This window comes from Vicugna pacos, chromosome 16 (assembly GCF_048564905.1).
Source record: "Vicugna pacos chromosome 16, VicPac4, whole genome shotgun sequence".
Classification (NCBI taxonomy): Eukaryota; Metazoa; Chordata; class Mammalia; order Artiodactyla; family Camelidae; genus Vicugna; species Vicugna pacos.
In genome coordinates, this window is record NC_133002.1 from 45829227 (window position 1) to 45845216 (window position 15990).

The 15990-nt window shown below is 49.5% G+C and overlaps 2 protein-coding genes across 3 annotated transcripts in view; one reads left to right on the forward strand and one right to left on the reverse strand.

The window, feature by feature from the left end:
- Positions 1 to 9366, forward strand: part of EFTUD2 (elongation factor Tu GTP binding domain containing 2) — a 34598-nt gene extending 25232 nt beyond the window's left edge. Inside the window, exons 15-28 of the mRNA XM_006217467.4 lie at positions 823 to 950; positions 1702 to 1895; positions 2976 to 3087; positions 3496 to 3636; positions 4278 to 4379; positions 5356 to 5438; positions 5969 to 6055; positions 6272 to 6398; positions 6603 to 6690; positions 7311 to 7429; positions 7563 to 7657; positions 8132 to 8285; positions 8454 to 8561; positions 8897 to 9366. Of these exons, the coding sequence (XP_006217529.1) occupies positions 823 to 950; positions 1702 to 1895; positions 2976 to 3087; positions 3496 to 3636; positions 4278 to 4379; positions 5356 to 5438; positions 5969 to 6055; positions 6272 to 6398; positions 6603 to 6690; positions 7311 to 7429; positions 7563 to 7657; positions 8132 to 8285; positions 8454 to 8561; positions 8897 to 8992 (1634 nt within the window). The 3' untranslated portion in view covers positions 8993 to 9366. The remainder of the gene's footprint in view (positions 1 to 822; positions 951 to 1701; positions 1896 to 2975; positions 3088 to 3495; positions 3637 to 4277; positions 4380 to 5355; positions 5439 to 5968; positions 6056 to 6271; positions 6399 to 6602; positions 6691 to 7310; positions 7430 to 7562; positions 7658 to 8131; positions 8286 to 8453; positions 8562 to 8896) is intronic.
- HIGD1B (HIG1 hypoxia inducible domain family member 1B) lies at positions 600 to 12374 on the reverse strand. Of its 2 annotated transcripts, XM_072939198.1 has the most exons (4): positions 11406 to 12374; positions 10666 to 10800; positions 2401 to 2609; positions 600 to 679 (listed from the first exon to the last, which is right to left on the reverse strand). In XM_072939198.1, the coding sequence occupies exons 1-4, from the start codon at positions 11503 to 11505 to the stop codon at positions 641 to 643; spliced, it is 483 nt and encodes a 160-aa protein (XP_072795299.1). In that variant the 5' UTR covers positions 11506 to 12374; the 3' UTR covers positions 600 to 640. The 2 variants fall into 2 exon arrangements, with proteins under 2 accessions (XP_072795299.1, XP_072795300.1); XM_072939199.1 differs by lacking the exons at positions 600 to 679; positions 2401 to 2609 and adding an exon at positions 9853 to 9996.
- Positions 12375 to 15990: the final 3616 nt, after the last annotated feature.

Consider the following 15990-nt stretch of genomic DNA (forward strand, 5'->3'; position numbering starts at 1 on the left):
TCCCTGAGCTCCTCTTTCTTGCATTTTTGTTATGCACAAGGCAGGTGCATAGTAGGACGAGCCCCTACTGGTTGAGAAAAGACCTGAGTCTTGATCCTGCTGTAGCCCTGGCCCTTCCCTGGGGTGATCCTAGGCCTGCCCCTCAATCCTTCTGTGACTAATTTCTTATCTTTAAAGTAAGGGAGATGAAAAAGATGAGGGCTAAGGCCCTCTCAGCAGTGTCTTGATTCTGAGTCTGGTAGGAATTAGGTATCTGAATCCTCAAAGTGTATAATTTTAGTAATTTGTTCTAGGCCAGTCATCAGTCTGACATAGGAGATCCAACTGAAAGCAGACAGGCTAGGGACCCCAAGGTGCTAATGAAGGTTCTCTCTTGTATGGCTTTTTGGCTGTTAGAAAAACAGGATACTTATTAAACAGAAACAAAGGGGAAGAGTCAATTCGAGGACTGTTCTAAGTAGATCTAGAAAGAAGAGAAGAGGTACTTACTTAGTTTTGTGTAAGTGCTCAGTAAGTGCTTATATTCAATAAAAGGTTACAGACTGATACAGATACTTTAAGATTTTTGTCAGCTGAGTTCCAAGGAACCACTGAGACCTGCTTCTTGATCTTCCGTGGCCTCAGTGTGACTCCAAGTCTTTTAGAAGCATACACCCAGGAAGCAGGGTATCACTTCCCCCTAGAATCATAGGGCCATAGCTTTTAGAGTTGAAAATTTGTCCCCTCACTGTTAGCTTTCTAAGCGTCATGAGTGGATCGGAATGCCCTGCCCACTTCCCCTGTGAGAGTGTATAGTGATGGCTGTCTCTTCTCCCTCCACAGGCTTTGTGGACATGTGTGTGCAGCACATCCCCTCTCCAAAGGTGGGCGCCAAGCCCAAGATTGAGCACACTTACACCGGTGGTGTGGACTCCGACCTCGGCGAGGCTATGAGCGACTGTGACCCTGATGTAAGAGAATGTGTTCCCCTAGTTCTCTGATTTTTTTCCCCTCTTGTGTGGAGATACTGTTTATTAGTGCCTTCTGTCCCATCTATGCATGGCTCTCCCCAGGAGTATAGTCAGACCTGAATTCAGAGGCTGATGTTTCCACTACTGGTGGTACGATCTTGGGAACACTATTCAGGCTTTCCGAGTCTAAGGGTCTTGGTCTATAAAGTGATGATAATAATTTGTATGTGTTGGTTATGGGAGGTAAGTAAGATTAAAAAAGTGTCATGGTAGTGTTTAGCTTGGTGCCTAACAGATTAGTGAAGATTCAACAAACGGTAGCTAATCTTGGCAATCCTGGCTTTTAAAAATTCTTTCCCAGTCATTCCTTAGACAGTCTAGTTTCTTGGCATAAACATGGAGCCAATTGAGAATTGTAAGTTATTTCTTTGGAAGAGATTTGGGGCAAGTTAGTCTTGTAATCTTGCAAGTTAACAGTGCCAGCCTGCCATCCTAAACCTGCTTCTCTTCCCCAGTGCCCTCACCCCCCCAAACCCCCCAGGAAGGAAGAGGTTTTTTTGCTATGCCTGCGACATCTGTTAACTAAGCAGGGAGTAGGCCTTGGTTCGCATTTTCCCAGAAGATCACTATGTCTTCGGGGTGTGGACTGCCTCTTCTTGCAGCTCATGTCCTTACTGACAGGGGAGGTGGAGACAGTGGTACTTCCCCGAGAACATGTGTGGTTAAGGCTGCACTCTGTCTCCACCTCCAGGGTCCCCTGATGTGCCACACGACCAAGATGTACAGCACAGATGATGGAGTTCAGTTTCATGCCTTTGGCAGAGTGCTAAGTGGCACCATCCATGCTGGGCAGCCTGTGAAGGTGCTGGGGGAGAACTACACCCTGGAGGATGAGGAAGACTCCCAGATATGCACCGTGGGCCGCCTTTGGATCTCCGTGGCCAGGTACTGCCAAGCAGAGCCTCTCAGGGTACACCTGGGCCTCCACACTGGAACTGCCCCAAGAAGCTGGAAGGGTGGTCCTCCTTGGAAACACGGTAGCTGCCTGGCTCCCTACAGTGTGGGTAGGGTGACCCTCCCTCAGCAGATCTATTGACTTCTAATCCTTACTGTTTAAGGTTGTAGGGTCAAAGGGCAGTTCTTGTTGGGATAATGCCAAGAGCCATGCCTTTGTGTTTTGGATGGTTTGTGTGAATTTTTGTAGCAGGATTTCTGTGTTTACTCATCTTAATTCTCTCTTCCGCTTCTGTGTTCCCTTTTTTTGGAGGGTGGGATAATTAGGTTTATTTTTGTATTGATTTATTAATGGAGGGACTGGGAATTGAACCCAGGACCTCATACATGCTAGGCACGTGCTCTACCATTAAGCTATATCCTTCCCCCACCACCGCTTCTGTGTTTCTTAAGTCATAACCTTTTTGTTTCTTCCCAAAAGAGATTGTTTCCAAACCTGTTCTTTGACCAGGATAGAAGACTTTTCTGGATCTCTTGTAGCATCTTGGTCTGCAGAGTCAAACTTAGCTTGGGCCTCTGGGCTGCTTGTCAGTTCATGAGTTGGGCATCTTAGCTCGAAAGCAGAACTGAAGCAGCCCTGTTTCTGGGATGGCTGCTCCATCTTACTGATGGCCCCTTTTTGTGCCTCCAGATTCACCCTGTTCCCTAGAAGGCAGAAGAAAATTAAAGAGCTGAGAGAGTTACAGTGTCTTCTGTGGTGCTTTTGGCATCTCCTTACATTCTACCCCTTGGGCAGTGACTTGCTTACCACCAACATCCAAGTGGAATTAGATTTGCCTGTTTTGTCTTCATATAATACCTTGCATTTTTATATGGCACACATCAGTTTGTAACCACACATATGTGTAGTTGTATGATTGATTGTTTATTGCATCTCTCCCCTGCTAGAGTGTATCTGTTTTGCTCACCCTGCTCCAGGCTCATTGCTCAGCACAGAGCAAGTGCTCAGTAAATTTTTATGGAATAAATACTTTGCCCAGTTCCATTGCTGCTTCTTGGATTTTGCTCCAGGTACCACATTGAGGTGAACCGTGTTCCTGCTGGCAACTGGGTTCTGATCGAAGGCGTTGACCAACCAATTGTGAAGACAGCGACCATAACTGAACCCCGAGGCAATGAGGAGGTAGAGTTTCTGAAGAGGCAACTGGATTGGTTTCAGCTAGAGGATCACAGGGAACCACAGCACACAAGAGCAACAAGCAGGAGAACTTGCAGGGGGTGAACCCGGAGTCACTATTGCTTCCTGGTTCCAGGCCTCAGCATAGGCTCAGCCTTCTAGATCTGACCCTGTTGGATTCACCCTGTTCTTGGCTCAGATGCTAGGAACTAGAAGGGACTCCTTTCCCTCCTCTCTTTATTCTACTAAAATACACGGGAATAAATGGCCTCTCAGGTTGTCTCCAGGCAGCTCCTTGGCTCCAGGTTGGGGGGGTGGTCTTCTCCCCAACAGGTCCTAGCTTCTCTCTGACCCCTACACCTTCTGTGCCTGCTCAGTCCAGGTGTCCTTACTCCTCTGCATTTTGGGTCTCAGGCTCAGATATTCCGGCCCTTGAAGTTCAACACCACATCTGTTATCAAGATTGCCGTGGAGCCAGTCAACCCCTCAGAGCTGCCCAAGATGCTGGACGGCCTGCGCAAGGTCAACAAGAGCTACCCATCCCTCACCACCAAGGTATGCCCGAGGCCGCAGCAACTGCCAAGACCCTCGTGCCCCAGCAGAGGGGTCCATGCTGCCTGCAGCTTCTTGTCCATCAGGCAGCTCTGATCCGCTGATTCTGGCAGCCTACACAGAAGCTAATCCGTGTCTATGACTGTCACTTGAAGGCAGGATGAGACCCCTGTGTGTGTGTGCGCACGCGCGCCCCTATACATCTTCCACAAGTGTCTTTAGGCAGGAGGGAGATGTTTCATGAAAAGTACACTTCGGATTGATTTTCCAGGAAACGTAGAGGAAAAAGTGAATCACTCTGAGCCTGCCAGCATACCTCTCTGAGGATTTGGCTGGGGCTAAAGAGTCAGCTTATGTCTACAGAGAGAACAGGATTTTTTCTAACTGGCTAAGATGAGAATTAACTCCGTGACCTCACACCCACTAGTACTGTGCTGAGTGGTCCAGGTATCTTGAGGACTGACTCGTACTTCACTGCTCCCCAGTTATTCTTCCTGAAGAGCCTGGAACCAACATTGAGCAGTGGCTCTTCTGATAGTGGGTTCAGGCACCTCCCTCTGGGTTCTAGCCTTGATTCTGTTTCTGTCTTCTGTTAGTGGCACAAGATAGTCCAAGCTGTGACCACTAGAGTTGTTGTGTTTCAGGTGGAAGAATCTGGCGAGCACGTGATTTTGGGTACTGGGGAGCTCTACCTGGACTGTGTGATGCACGATTTGCGGAAGATGTACTCAGAGATAGACATCAAGGTAAAGCAGCTGCTCCTTTCTTTGGCACCTCCTTGACCAGGAGCTTGGCTCTTGACACTAGACTGATTGTACAAGTAACCAAACCCTTGATTCCTCAGCAAGGCCCAAGGGGAGAGGGGTGCACTGGGGAGAAGATCTGTGTGGGAAAAGCATGATCTGTTGCTCCCTCTGTGGGAAAGTATTTGAGATCTGATCTGCCCTCTTTGGTGGGGGTTATTCTCATTGTCGTGCGTTCAAAGTCAAGGCTCCCAAGCTGGAGTTTTTCTTAGTCTTTTGTTAAGAAAGTAGTTGCATTTAACCCATCTGTGGTGACTGGGGCTCAGAGTGAATGGTTTCTAGGAGAGAGTGGGGACTGGCTCTTCTGGATTCATTGGTAGGTCGTGATTTAGCTTAATTAAACTGCCCGTTGCACAGCCTCGGTCTTCCAGTTGATACACACATTTTCTCCAAGGCCCTATGGTGGTGGGAATGAGTGCCCTCCAGTCCCTCTCTGAGACTCTTCTGGTGTGTCCAGGACCGGTGCTATAGAAGACAGTGCGCTTCCCAGTAGCAGGCCACGTAGGGGCTTCTGGGAGGAGCTGTGCTGCCCGGACATCATGGTTGAGAATGGAACAGGGGCTCACCAGTCAGTCTCTAGAGACAGCGGGCAGACCCACCGTGGCTCAGTGGATGGTGGTGGGACGGCTGTACAGGTGTTGAAAGATAACCTTGAGGGACTATGATACAGGCCCTACTTTGATCCTCCACTAGCTCTTGGCTCAGGAACGTAAATTGTGCTCTACGCTAGGTCCTCCAGGCTTCCTAGTGACGGTCTGGACTTTGGCCTGAGCCTGTTACCGTCCTTGTCACTAATGCTGAGCCGATTAAGACAGGAGTTCTCAAAGGGGTGGTGTCAGGGGAACCTTGGGATTCCCTTTGGCAGAAGGCTGTCCCTCCAGCTGTTAGACCTTGCCTGACAGTTTATTTTGTTTCTCAGGTGGCTGATCCCGTTGTCACTTTCTGTGAGACAGTGGTGGAAACATCCTCCCTCAAGTGCTTTGCTGAAACACCCAATAAGAAGTAAGCAGTGGGGGTCATAGTGACCCTGGGACTCACAGGGGCACTTCCCCTCCCCCCAGCTCTATCCCAGTCACAAGAGCTGTGGAAATAGAGACCTTTGAGTCTTGGGATGTGGGTGCTTAGGATACTTGAGCTTTGCCCCAGCCCTTTCATCCCTTATACCTTTGGACACGATGCTATGGAATTCTTTGTCTTAGTTACTCCCAGGGTGAGTTTTGTAATTGCTGGTTCTCCTCTCTGTATAACATGACCATCTTAAAATTTTCCCTAGCAGCAACTCTCCTGTTCACTGTGTTTAATACATTAACACTGGTTTAAAGCTTTTTAAAAAATTGCCAAACCTTACTTTTTTAAGGAGTAGTAGATTCAATTGAAAGAAGGCAGAAGATGAGATCTTTTTCCTCTTCTCTGCCTCTGTGGCTTTTACTGATGTCCCTGCCTTAGCTCTTCCCTTTTTCACCCTTTTCTTAGGAATGTTCCGCTTGCTAGTCCTGCTGACTCTCCTCATTACCCATGTCCTTTCTGACTAGGAACAAGATCACCATGATTGCTGAGCCTCTCGAGAAGGGCCTCGCCGAGGACATAGAGAACGAGGTGGTCCAAATCACATGGAACAGGTGAGAACGTGGCTCTGATTCCAGGACTAAAGGCCGACGTTGCTCCACAGCTTACCTGCTGGGTCTCTCTAATCCTCTGGGAAGAAATTGTGTCTCCCTCTCTTGTCCTGGGCGCAGTGTGGGTGTCCAAGGTGACTGTCGTATGGAAAGGCAGAATTCATGGAGCCAGTAATCACAGAACTGTCTGACACTGCCATTTTCTCGTCCTTCCCCCAGGAAGAAACTGGGAGAGTTCTTTCAGACCAAGTATGACTGGGATCTGCTGGCTGCCCGTTCCATCTGGGCTTTTGGCCCTGATGCCACTGGCCCCAACATCCTGGTGGATGATACCCTGCCCTCTGAGGTACAGCAGAACTGATGGGAGCCATGTGGTGGTCTCTTAGCTCCTGAGTGGAAGAAATTACAAAGTGCTCTTCTTCTCCTGAAAGTATTTTGTATCTTCTGGTAAAGAAGAGTATCTTTTTACTGGTCTACCTACCTTCTTCTCCTTATAAACTCTTTGGCTATAGCCAGGGTCACTGCTAAGGGGCTCTCATGTTTTGTGCAGGTGGACAAGGCTCTTCTCGGCTCAGTGAAGGACAGCATCGTTCAAGGTTTCCAGTGGGGAACCAGGGAGGGGCCCCTTTGTGATGAGTGTAAGTCCACAGTGCCTCTGTCTTCTCGCCCCAGTCCTCTGGTGTCCTTGCATCTGGGGGTATGAAGTGGGGTGGGCTCATCTTTGGGACCTGCCAGGAGAAGCAGCTTGGGGCACACAGGGCCAACCCATGTCCTGGGCCAGCTTCCTCTCTTGTCCTTCCCTGTCCTCATGCTGCTGCTTGTTGGTACATCCTAGAAATGGAAATCATTTCTAGATTAACATTTGCTCCTCATTCCTAGAGTGTGTTTGAGGAAGGATGTCAAGAGGAGAATGGGATTGGAGTGGTTTATAGACCAGGATTGGACTTAGTAGGGACAAATGTGCAATTTCTAGGACTTACTCTACATCCAAAAGTAATTAAATATCTGCAAGGGAAACATACGCACTTCTAGGGATACTTTATGAAGTCTGAGCATGACCTGAAGCCAACACTGAGAATGTACGCTTACCTTCTGATCTCCACCTGCGCTATTAGGATGCACGTCTGCAGGGTGATTCTGTACCACTTTTCGTGGCCATAGGACAGCTACAGTGCTGCAGGAGGCTCCTTGCTGCTTTGCCCGTGCGCCCTTGACTAGCAGAACCACTCCTCAGTCAGTTCCCCCTTCTCCTTTTCAGTGATTCGAAATGTCAAGTTTAAGATCCTGGATGCTGTGGTTGCCCAGGAGCCCCTGCACCGGGGTGGGGGCCAAATCATCCCCACAGCAAGGAGAGTTGTCTATTCTGCCTTCCTCATGGTAAGTGAGTGGGGCTGTCCTGCCACTGGCATTAAGTGGGGCTTTGAGACGACTGTCCCCTAGCCTTCCCTTTATCCAAGTGCTCGGTCCTCAGCCTTCCCCAAGCTAAGGAACCCTTCTTGTTCTGTTGCAGGCCACGCCTCGTCTGATGGAGCCCTACTACTTTGTAGAGGTCCAGGCCCCTGCAGATTGTGTCTCTGCTGTCTACACCGTCCTGGCCAGGCGCAGGTGAGCAGCCCCAGTGTGTTAGGGAGAGTGCGGCGAGCAGCAGCGGAGCAAGAAGTAACTTACTGCTGTGGGGAAAGAGGCGTTGGCCTCCCCCAGCCACTCCGTTCCTGAAACCTAGTGAGCCGGTTTGTAGAAGGAAGTGGGAAAAGAATGAGGCAATCCCCAGAATTAATGCAAATTAAAACTTGGAGACTCCTTCTTGGGCTCCCTCCTCAGAGAGCTCCTGGGGCAAGTACAGCAGTGTGTCAAGAGTGGGAATGTCTAAAGGACCCTGTCCCATCAATGTCCCACTGTTACCCAGAGGTCGCTGCCCCTTTGACTTCCACAGAGAATTAGGCTGAGAGCCCCAGGCCTTCTCTGCCCTCTGGAGCATGCTTGTGGTTATTCTTTCTTTGATGATAAACATTTGGGGATGCATTGCTTCTTTGCTTTTGGCCTCTGTAGGACTACAGTCTTTTTGTTTTTCTGCCTCAGGGGACATGTGACTCAGGATGCACCCATTCCAGGCTCCCCTCTCTACACCATCAAAGCTTTCATCCCGGCCATTGACTCTTTTGGCTTTGAGACTGATCTGCGGACTCACACCCAGGGTCAGGCATTTTCCTTGTCTGTCTTCCATCATTGGCAGGTAAGAAAATGGTGCAGGCTGGCTAGCGTGGCCTTCCACCCCTACAGGGCCAGTCTGCTCTGACCAGCTCCCCTTCTAAGCCCCAAGTGGGATTAGAAGAGTCCTGCTTCTAGGCCTGAATGCTCTGGGAGGTCGGCCTGGACCATCCAAAACCACTTTGCCTTTCAGATTGTACCTGGTGATCCTCTGGACAAGAGCATTGTCATCCGCCCCTTGGAGCCACAGCCAGCTCCTCACCTGGCCCGGGAATTCATGATTAAAACCCGTCGTAGGAAGGTAAATGTCCCTCAGGCCCATGGCCATCCCTCCACCCCCAGGGGTCTCGGCAGAAATTGGGTCTCTCTTCATACCTTGCTTTTGGACCCTTCTCCCAAAGACTGAGAGAAGTTCACAACATAGAAGATGCAATCTGGACAGGCTTCAGGCAGCCAAACCTGGGCTCAGTCTGACTGGGAAGGGAGTGCCTTCTCCTGCCCTGTGATGATACACAAAAGGCAGGGCTCCTGAAATAGCTCAGCTGAGACTCAGCCCCGCACCAACCCCCAACTCAAGCACAGGTCAGTCTGCCTCCACAAGGGGCTCATGCTTGCATTTGCCCCCGCTCTCTGCAGGGCCTGAGTGAAGATGTGAGCATCAGCAAGTTCTTTGATGATCCTATGTTGCTGGAGCTCGCCAAGCAGGATGTTGTGCTCAATTACCCCATGTGAGTGCCAGGGTCCTGGCAGCTCCTGCTCCCTGCAGTGGGCTGCGTCCTGGACTTGAAGCTGGGACCTGGTATGACTTGGACTCCATGTTGTCAGAGAGTATCTGGGCGCTGCTGTGGCCATCCTGAACAACCCAAGAACCTCCAAGCCTCCAGCCCAGAGTCCTTCCCCAGGACGAGCATTTGGCCTCCGGCTTCTTCCTGTGGCCTCTGCCTGGCTCCATTCCCGGAGAACAGAGAGATGCTTGGGCTCAGGGAAGGAGAAGGGTATGGAAGTGCTGAACCCCAAGGGGCCCTGTCCTCAGAATTTACATGGAATTTTTTTTTTTTTACAAGTTTGACCTTACACATGGTTTATAAGTGAACAGAACATTCTGACTTCTGCCTCGCTCTGTTCCTTTCATCCCCACTCCTCAGCCCCCTTTCCTCTAGCACAGTCTAGTCCTGGCACTTGGGTTTTGGATATATGTGGTCTCCCAAGAGGCCTCACTGTCTCTGCTTCCAGCTGCAGCCCTCTTCCTGCCTGGGTCCCCAGGGAAGCGGCCTATGGGGGAAGGAACGCCTGCCTCTTAAATTCAGTGTTCCCATGAGCATTGTGGCCTCTTTACTGCCCATCCCTCACACTCTGAGCATCTTGTTCTCTCTACCATGCTGCTTCTGGGTGGGACCTGAGGGGATTTGGGAGTTGTTGGGTCTCTGGGATCAGAGGTCTACTACACCCCCTCCTCTGCCCCTGAAGAGTCTCCTTGCCCTGGAATTGGGGGCCAGAACTCTTTGATTTCCAGCCCTTTGCTCTAAGTCCTCCCACCAACCACTATCAGCTTCTTACTCTGCTCTCCCCTATGTAAAGAAGAGACTGTCAACTTGCCTCAAAACTACTTTATTAGGCTCACACCAGGGATCGGTTAAAGAGGTTCTGACTGCCCCAGGCCGTGTAAGAATCCTACTTCTCCCCGGCATCCTGCGCTGTTCTTTTGATACAGTCTCTGTACATTGTGTACACAGCCCCTGTGTGAAGGAAAAGGAAAAATGTCCCATGACATGGAACCCTCCACCCATCCTCTGGCTCTCCCAGGTGTCCCAGAGAGGAGGAACAGCTGTGGAATCCCAAAGTCCCGGGGGTCCGATGCTGGTCGTTCCCCTGAGTGTCCGGCTTCCCTGCTCATCTTTCCACCCTGCGTCTCAACAGCTGCTACAAACACCTGGCTACACAGCCTGAGGAAACAACCCATTTGCCAGTTCACAAAGCACTTTAACGTATATTGTCTGTCTGAGGAAGCTCACAGCAGTCTGTGAGGTAGGCAGGCAGGGGTGGGTATCGTCATGTTGCACATGGGGAAGCTGAGTCTCAGAGGAAGGGATTTGTCCTCTGTCACACAGGTAGTAAGTAACTGCCTTTTGCTCCAGAGAGGAAGAGAAAATCGGCATACATTCTGCTGTGTGGTTCTTCTCACCTCTAGAAAAACTCACAAAACAAACTATACACCATCCCCTGGGACACAGGAGATTAAACAGGGAACCCTGGAAATGTCTCTATGTGAGGGCTTTACCAAAGGCCAGATGTGGCGCCTAGTATAGGGAATAGGGACCGAACTCATGGTCCTTTAACTGACTCACAGCCAGATTCTGCCTAATCAGTTTCGCCTTCATTTTCCCATGACCCCGCCAGCTACTCACCCAGCATGATTGCACCCACAGCACAGGCCTGTGCCGCCACTCGGGTGTGAATCAGGTGTATGGACATCTTGGTGGAACCACGAGCCTTCAGCCGGTAAATCCTATATGCTGCCACCATCAGACAGCCTCCTAAGCCTGTGTGGGCAGAGAACGTGACCCTTGGTCCTTAGTCACCAAGCACAACATTCCTGGTGAGACACCTCACTAGACAGGCTATACATCTGGATAAACAGTTGCCTTCTTGCTGCTGCTTTGGGGTGGGGGTGGGGGCGGTGCAGGGGCAGTGGGGTGGGTGGGGGCTATCATCAGAATATTGAATTGTTTCTTCTCAATAGCATTTACAAAGTGGCTGCCTACCTCCAGTGACTCCCGTCCTCCACGTACAATAACCCATTGTCATGACACTCCCACTCCCCTTAGCTCTGCTCCGGCCCTTCAACCATTGCTGGCTCCCACGTCTGTTCTCCCCTCCCAGACTGCTCCTGCTCATCCTGACACTGGTGTTGGTATCACATACACTTGAATGTTGCCACCTCCATCCATCCAGAGTCCCTCATTTCATTGTCAGGATGTGTCCCTTTGTCCCTTGGCACCTTTGCTGTTGGTTCACTTCTAGCTGTTGATTATTCACCAGGTAGGACCACTTGAGTTCTGTGCTTTATTCTTTGAAGGACTAGGAGATATGTTCTCTCTCAGAGATGGCCCTCTCCTCGGCCCCCATTCCTTCCTTTCCCACTCACCTATAGGTACCAGCGGAGACTCCCTGGTCTTCCTCAGGAATTTCTCAGACACGCTGTCCTCGCCCTCAGGTGGTGCCCACCAGCCTTTGTTTGCAGACATGATTCTGCCCCCAGATGTTAGCAGCTGGGGCTCCTAGGCTTCAGCCCAGTCCTAGAAGGAGGCACTCCACAATAAGAACTCCAGTTCTCCTCAGCCTGGGGTGGGAAGGTGGAAATTGCCTGGTAAGACCCTCTCTTACCATGCCCAACACAGCTGCTACTTGAAAAGATGCCCAGGTATCCTGTCTCGGATGGCTGGACCACTAGTGCCGTTTCTCTATCTCTTCTTCCTAACATCTGCTACATCTCCCAGCTCATTCTGACTTCACTGTCTTCTCTGCTTCCCCTCTTTCATCTGTGTCCCTATCAGTGTGATCCTTGGGCCAAGAAAAGCAGCTGGAAAACTCCAGAGGAGGGTGGGAGGAACAAGCCTTGAGCCTTGGGTCCCCCACTGGCCTTGAGTCTGTGATGGTTGTTCCTGAGGGAGCTGCAGAGCAGGATCTGACCCCAGGCAGTCAGAGCCACCCCAGACAGTATCACAGCACTGGTTACCAAGTCACCAGAGCCAGAGATTAGACGTCGATATGTGTATAATTTAACATAGATTATGGACATTAATACCAACGCAACAAATTTTGGTCCCTGAGCTGCTCCCCCGTCTCCAGGTCCATCTCTTGCTAGATTCTTTACAGTTGCCAACCCCTGCCTCATCCCTGGGCTGGGCACTCCTGTTACTCTACTTGCTAACCCCTGTAAATGCCTGCTGATCACAAACTAGATGGAGTCCCAGAGTTCTAGTCCTTAGACCAGGGGTTCTGCCTGCCAGGTGCCTTCTAACCACAAATTCCCTGCTGGAGGCCACTTCTCTTCCTAGTTGCCCATCCTTTCTCCTGAAGGAGCAAGGACTGTTGGCCCCACGGGTCTGCAGCATGCCAGTGCTTACCCTAGGAGGTGGCTAGAAAGCGGAGTGCACGCAGCTGGGCCAGAGCTCAGTGTCTGCTGTTTTGAACCAGCCAAGAGCTGACGATGGAGCTGCCACTGTGGGGTCAGGGAAGCTGTGACGGGCTTTATGGAGACTTTGAAGTCAGAAATGGAGAGGGGAGGAGATAGGACAGGGCATCAGTCTTAACCCCCCATCTGCTGAGTTCCAAGCTGGAACTCCAAGCCCTGGAAAGTAACGAAAGACCAGATGGAGGGGAGCCCATACCTCGATTCAGTCTTTTAATTCCCATGAACATAAATGGCTGGATCAGAGACAGACTCGATGTGGAGAATTGAGATGGGGATACAGAGGCAATAGTGGGTCGAGAGCCTGGTTTCTCCCCCATGCAATACTGCCTCAAGTACTCTTAAGAACAATGTGAGATATAAATGAAATGCCTTAATTGTGAGAGGCAGGCTTTCTGGTCTTGGTCTTGATCCCCCCAAGGAGATTTGTCCAGGAGTTTGAAACAAGTGGGACTTCCTTATATCTCCAGAGCTCTTCATACTGCCTGCGGGGTGATGATGCTCATTCTGGTTCCAGAGATGACAGTGATCAGGATTAGCACGTTTTCTAGTTTAGGTATTTGCAATTCAGACCTTTCAGCTGTTCTACGCAGTAAGTAGCAGCTTGTTCATAGACCAGGAACTGAGCTTCTGAGAGACTCAGTGAATTATCCCCTGGTGCACAGCTAGTAAATGGCAGTGTCCTGATCTGAACTTAGGTCCTGCTGGCTCCAAAGTTTGTACTTCTAGCCTGCTTCCCAGGGGGCTAGCCAAGCTGAAACCCTCTCCAGGTTGATGCTGGAATTTAGGAATGCTCATCAATCGTGGCACCCTTGATTAGGAGAAGGAAAAGAATGTGTTTTCTTACTAAGAAATGAAGAAAGATCAGGATGCACTATGGTGAGCCCCACTCCATCCCAGGCCTTTGTTCCTTCCCTAGATTACTCTCAGCCCATGTGTCTACCCTAAAGGGGCCTTTTGCACTGGAAATTTGTCCAGCAGCTGTTGTCTCTCTTTTCTCTCCCCAGCACTCTGTGCTCTAGGGAGAGACCCAGGGTCACAGCAGCTCCCCAGGGCCTCTGCATATCCCCAGCGTCCATGGGAACTCTCCTCCCAGTCATTCACACACTCTCCTGTGCTGCCTCTCCTGGTCCGACAGATGGTCTAGGCCAGAAGTCAAGGGAGGGAAATGCCTGGATGAGACAGGGCAAGAGTCAGGATCAACTCCAGGCCCTTTGGAGAACAGGGGCCAAGCTAAGGAGAGTGAAGTTCAACTTCTCCCCGTTGAGATTATATAGATGCTCCCACAGCATCTCAGCCCAGAACTGAGAAAATAATAGTTGCTGTGATTTACTGAGCACCTGTGGGGCTAGAAATGTGCTGATTGCTTTAAGTAGATTATTTTATTTAATCTTCACAACTCTATGAGGTAGGTACTATTATTCCTATTTCACAGATGAGAAACTGAGGCTTGAATTAAATGTCTTGCTCAAGGCCACAGTAAGTGACAGAGGAAAAAGGACCAAACTTCTAACCATTCCTAAAATGAAATCTCACGACTCTGGACTAATGGGAGAATGACTGTAAAGTGGAGGGAAAGTCTTGACATAGAAGAAAATAGATTGCTTTCTATTTCTAAAACCTCTGAGAACACACAGTAACTAAAACTTCAAGGAACAGATTCTGTGGAGTCCTGCTTTAGTAAACAGATAAGATAAAATTACAACATTTTTGTTAATATGCCAAGTCTTTAATAATTACTTTGATTTAAGCCATTCTACGTTACTAATGTGCTTAGTAAACCTCTTTCTTCCAGATCGGTTCAGACTAATAGAAATTCTCATTTAGAGGGGTCTAATTGAATGATACAGGTAGACTTAATGGATCCGAAGTGCAGGCCCAAGTCAGACGTGGGTCAACTGCTTGACTGACCACTCTCTAAATAATTGTTCTTATGCCACTCAACCTCTTGAGTCTGTGTCATCATCTGTAAAATGGAGGTAGCATCTACCCTTAGGATGGTTGTAAGATGACTGTTAGAATTCCCCTGCATGCTCTGCCTGCCAAGAGAGCCCTCTTCCTCCAGAATAAGCAAGTGACAGAGAAGGGGTAATAGGCTAGGGGAGAAGTGGAAAGTCCCTGACAACGGATGGAAGGTTCCCATATTCTGGGTGGTCCAGAATTCAGCACAGTCTTTCTTCTCCCTCACCAACCTGCCTCCCTCTTGTTGGAGGGGATTTTCTGCCCTAACTGGAAGCTTCAAGCTCTAGATTCACTCCTCACTATGTAGGGGGAAGGGGTTGGCTGGGGGAGGGAGACTTGGACTTAAGACTGTACCAGATCTAAGGCACAGCTGTGCTATATATAGCCCAAGGGAGCTGAGTGACAAGACAGGGGAAGCGAGGGATGTGCAGCTCTTGCCTTGAGCTAGGGAGTGCTGTGAGTGAGGGGATGATGATGAATGAAGTGGACAAGGAACAGAGGATGCTCTGAGCTGGGATTGGAATAGGAAGAACCCAGGCTGAAAGGCTGGGGTAATCACAGGGGAGAAAACAGTCCATATATTAGTATCTGGAGGATGGGAGGGGCAAAGAGGGGATAGGCAGGGGCAGTGGAAGTTTCCAGATAACATAGCTAGGCTAAGGCAGCCTCTAGAAGGTGCCTGGGGTGGGGAGGGTTGGACATCCCCTCTCCTTCTAAAAAGAGGCACTGGGTTCCAAGGACCTTGCAGCATTTATCCAAGGACAGCCACAAGAGCCACAGGCCTGGGCCAGGAAAGTGCATTCAGTACCCACTAATCATTCTCAAGAGACTATTCACATATTTTAAAAGATTCTACGAGGGTGTGGATAATGGTGACTGGAAGGCTGAATCAGACTGTAGTGATGATGACATAGAAGCATGTCTTGTGAAGGAATAATTCTGCGCAGAAGGCACCAGTACGACCCCTGTACTAAAAATTGGATGCTCAGACTTGAGATGTTTTGCTAAAGTTCTTGTGTTGGGTGCTTTTGAATGCCCAAATTACCCAAAGCACATTATGAGATGGGACTGATGTCTTGCAAGCCTACAAGATTTAGGCATTTTACATATTTAATCCTCATGACAGCCCCAACTGGTAGATATCATTGTCCCCATTTTACAGATAAGGAAACTAAGGCTGAGAGAGGTTAAGTAACAGTCATATCACACAGCAGGTAAATGGCTGAGCTATCCAACCAATACTGATAACCACTATGGACCACTTTATAATGAAAAATTAACATATAACAATTAATGTACATTTCATCACATTCTCACACTATCTTAGAAATACAAGAAAATGAATGCAAACAGCTGGGTATAGCAGACTTCTGAACCAAGAGCTTCCGAACTTTCCAGGACTGCACACCCACCCCGCTGCCTCTCACCAAGGCAGGGTTGGTCCTAAGCCAGCACACTGCGTTCTGGACATGTCCAAAATTCCTTGCTTGTGGATGGTATCAGAGAAATTCTAATCATTTTTCATGTCTTTCTCCCCACCCCCAACTCCTGCACATACATACTTCACCTTCACTTA

Coding starts and splice junctions, on each gene's coding strand:
- HIGD1B (XM_072939198.1), bottom strand. CDS start 11,505: ATGTCTGCAAACAAAGGCTGGTGGGCACCACCTGAGGGCGAGGACAGC. Junction 10,801..11,405: donor GTCTCCGCTGGTACCTATAG/GTGAGTGGGAAA, acceptor CTGCCCACACAG/GCTTAGGAGGCTGTCTGATG. Junction 2,610..10,665: donor TGTGGGTGCAATCATGCTGG/GTGAGTAGCTGG, acceptor TCTGCCTTCTAG/GGAACAGGGTGAATCTGGAG.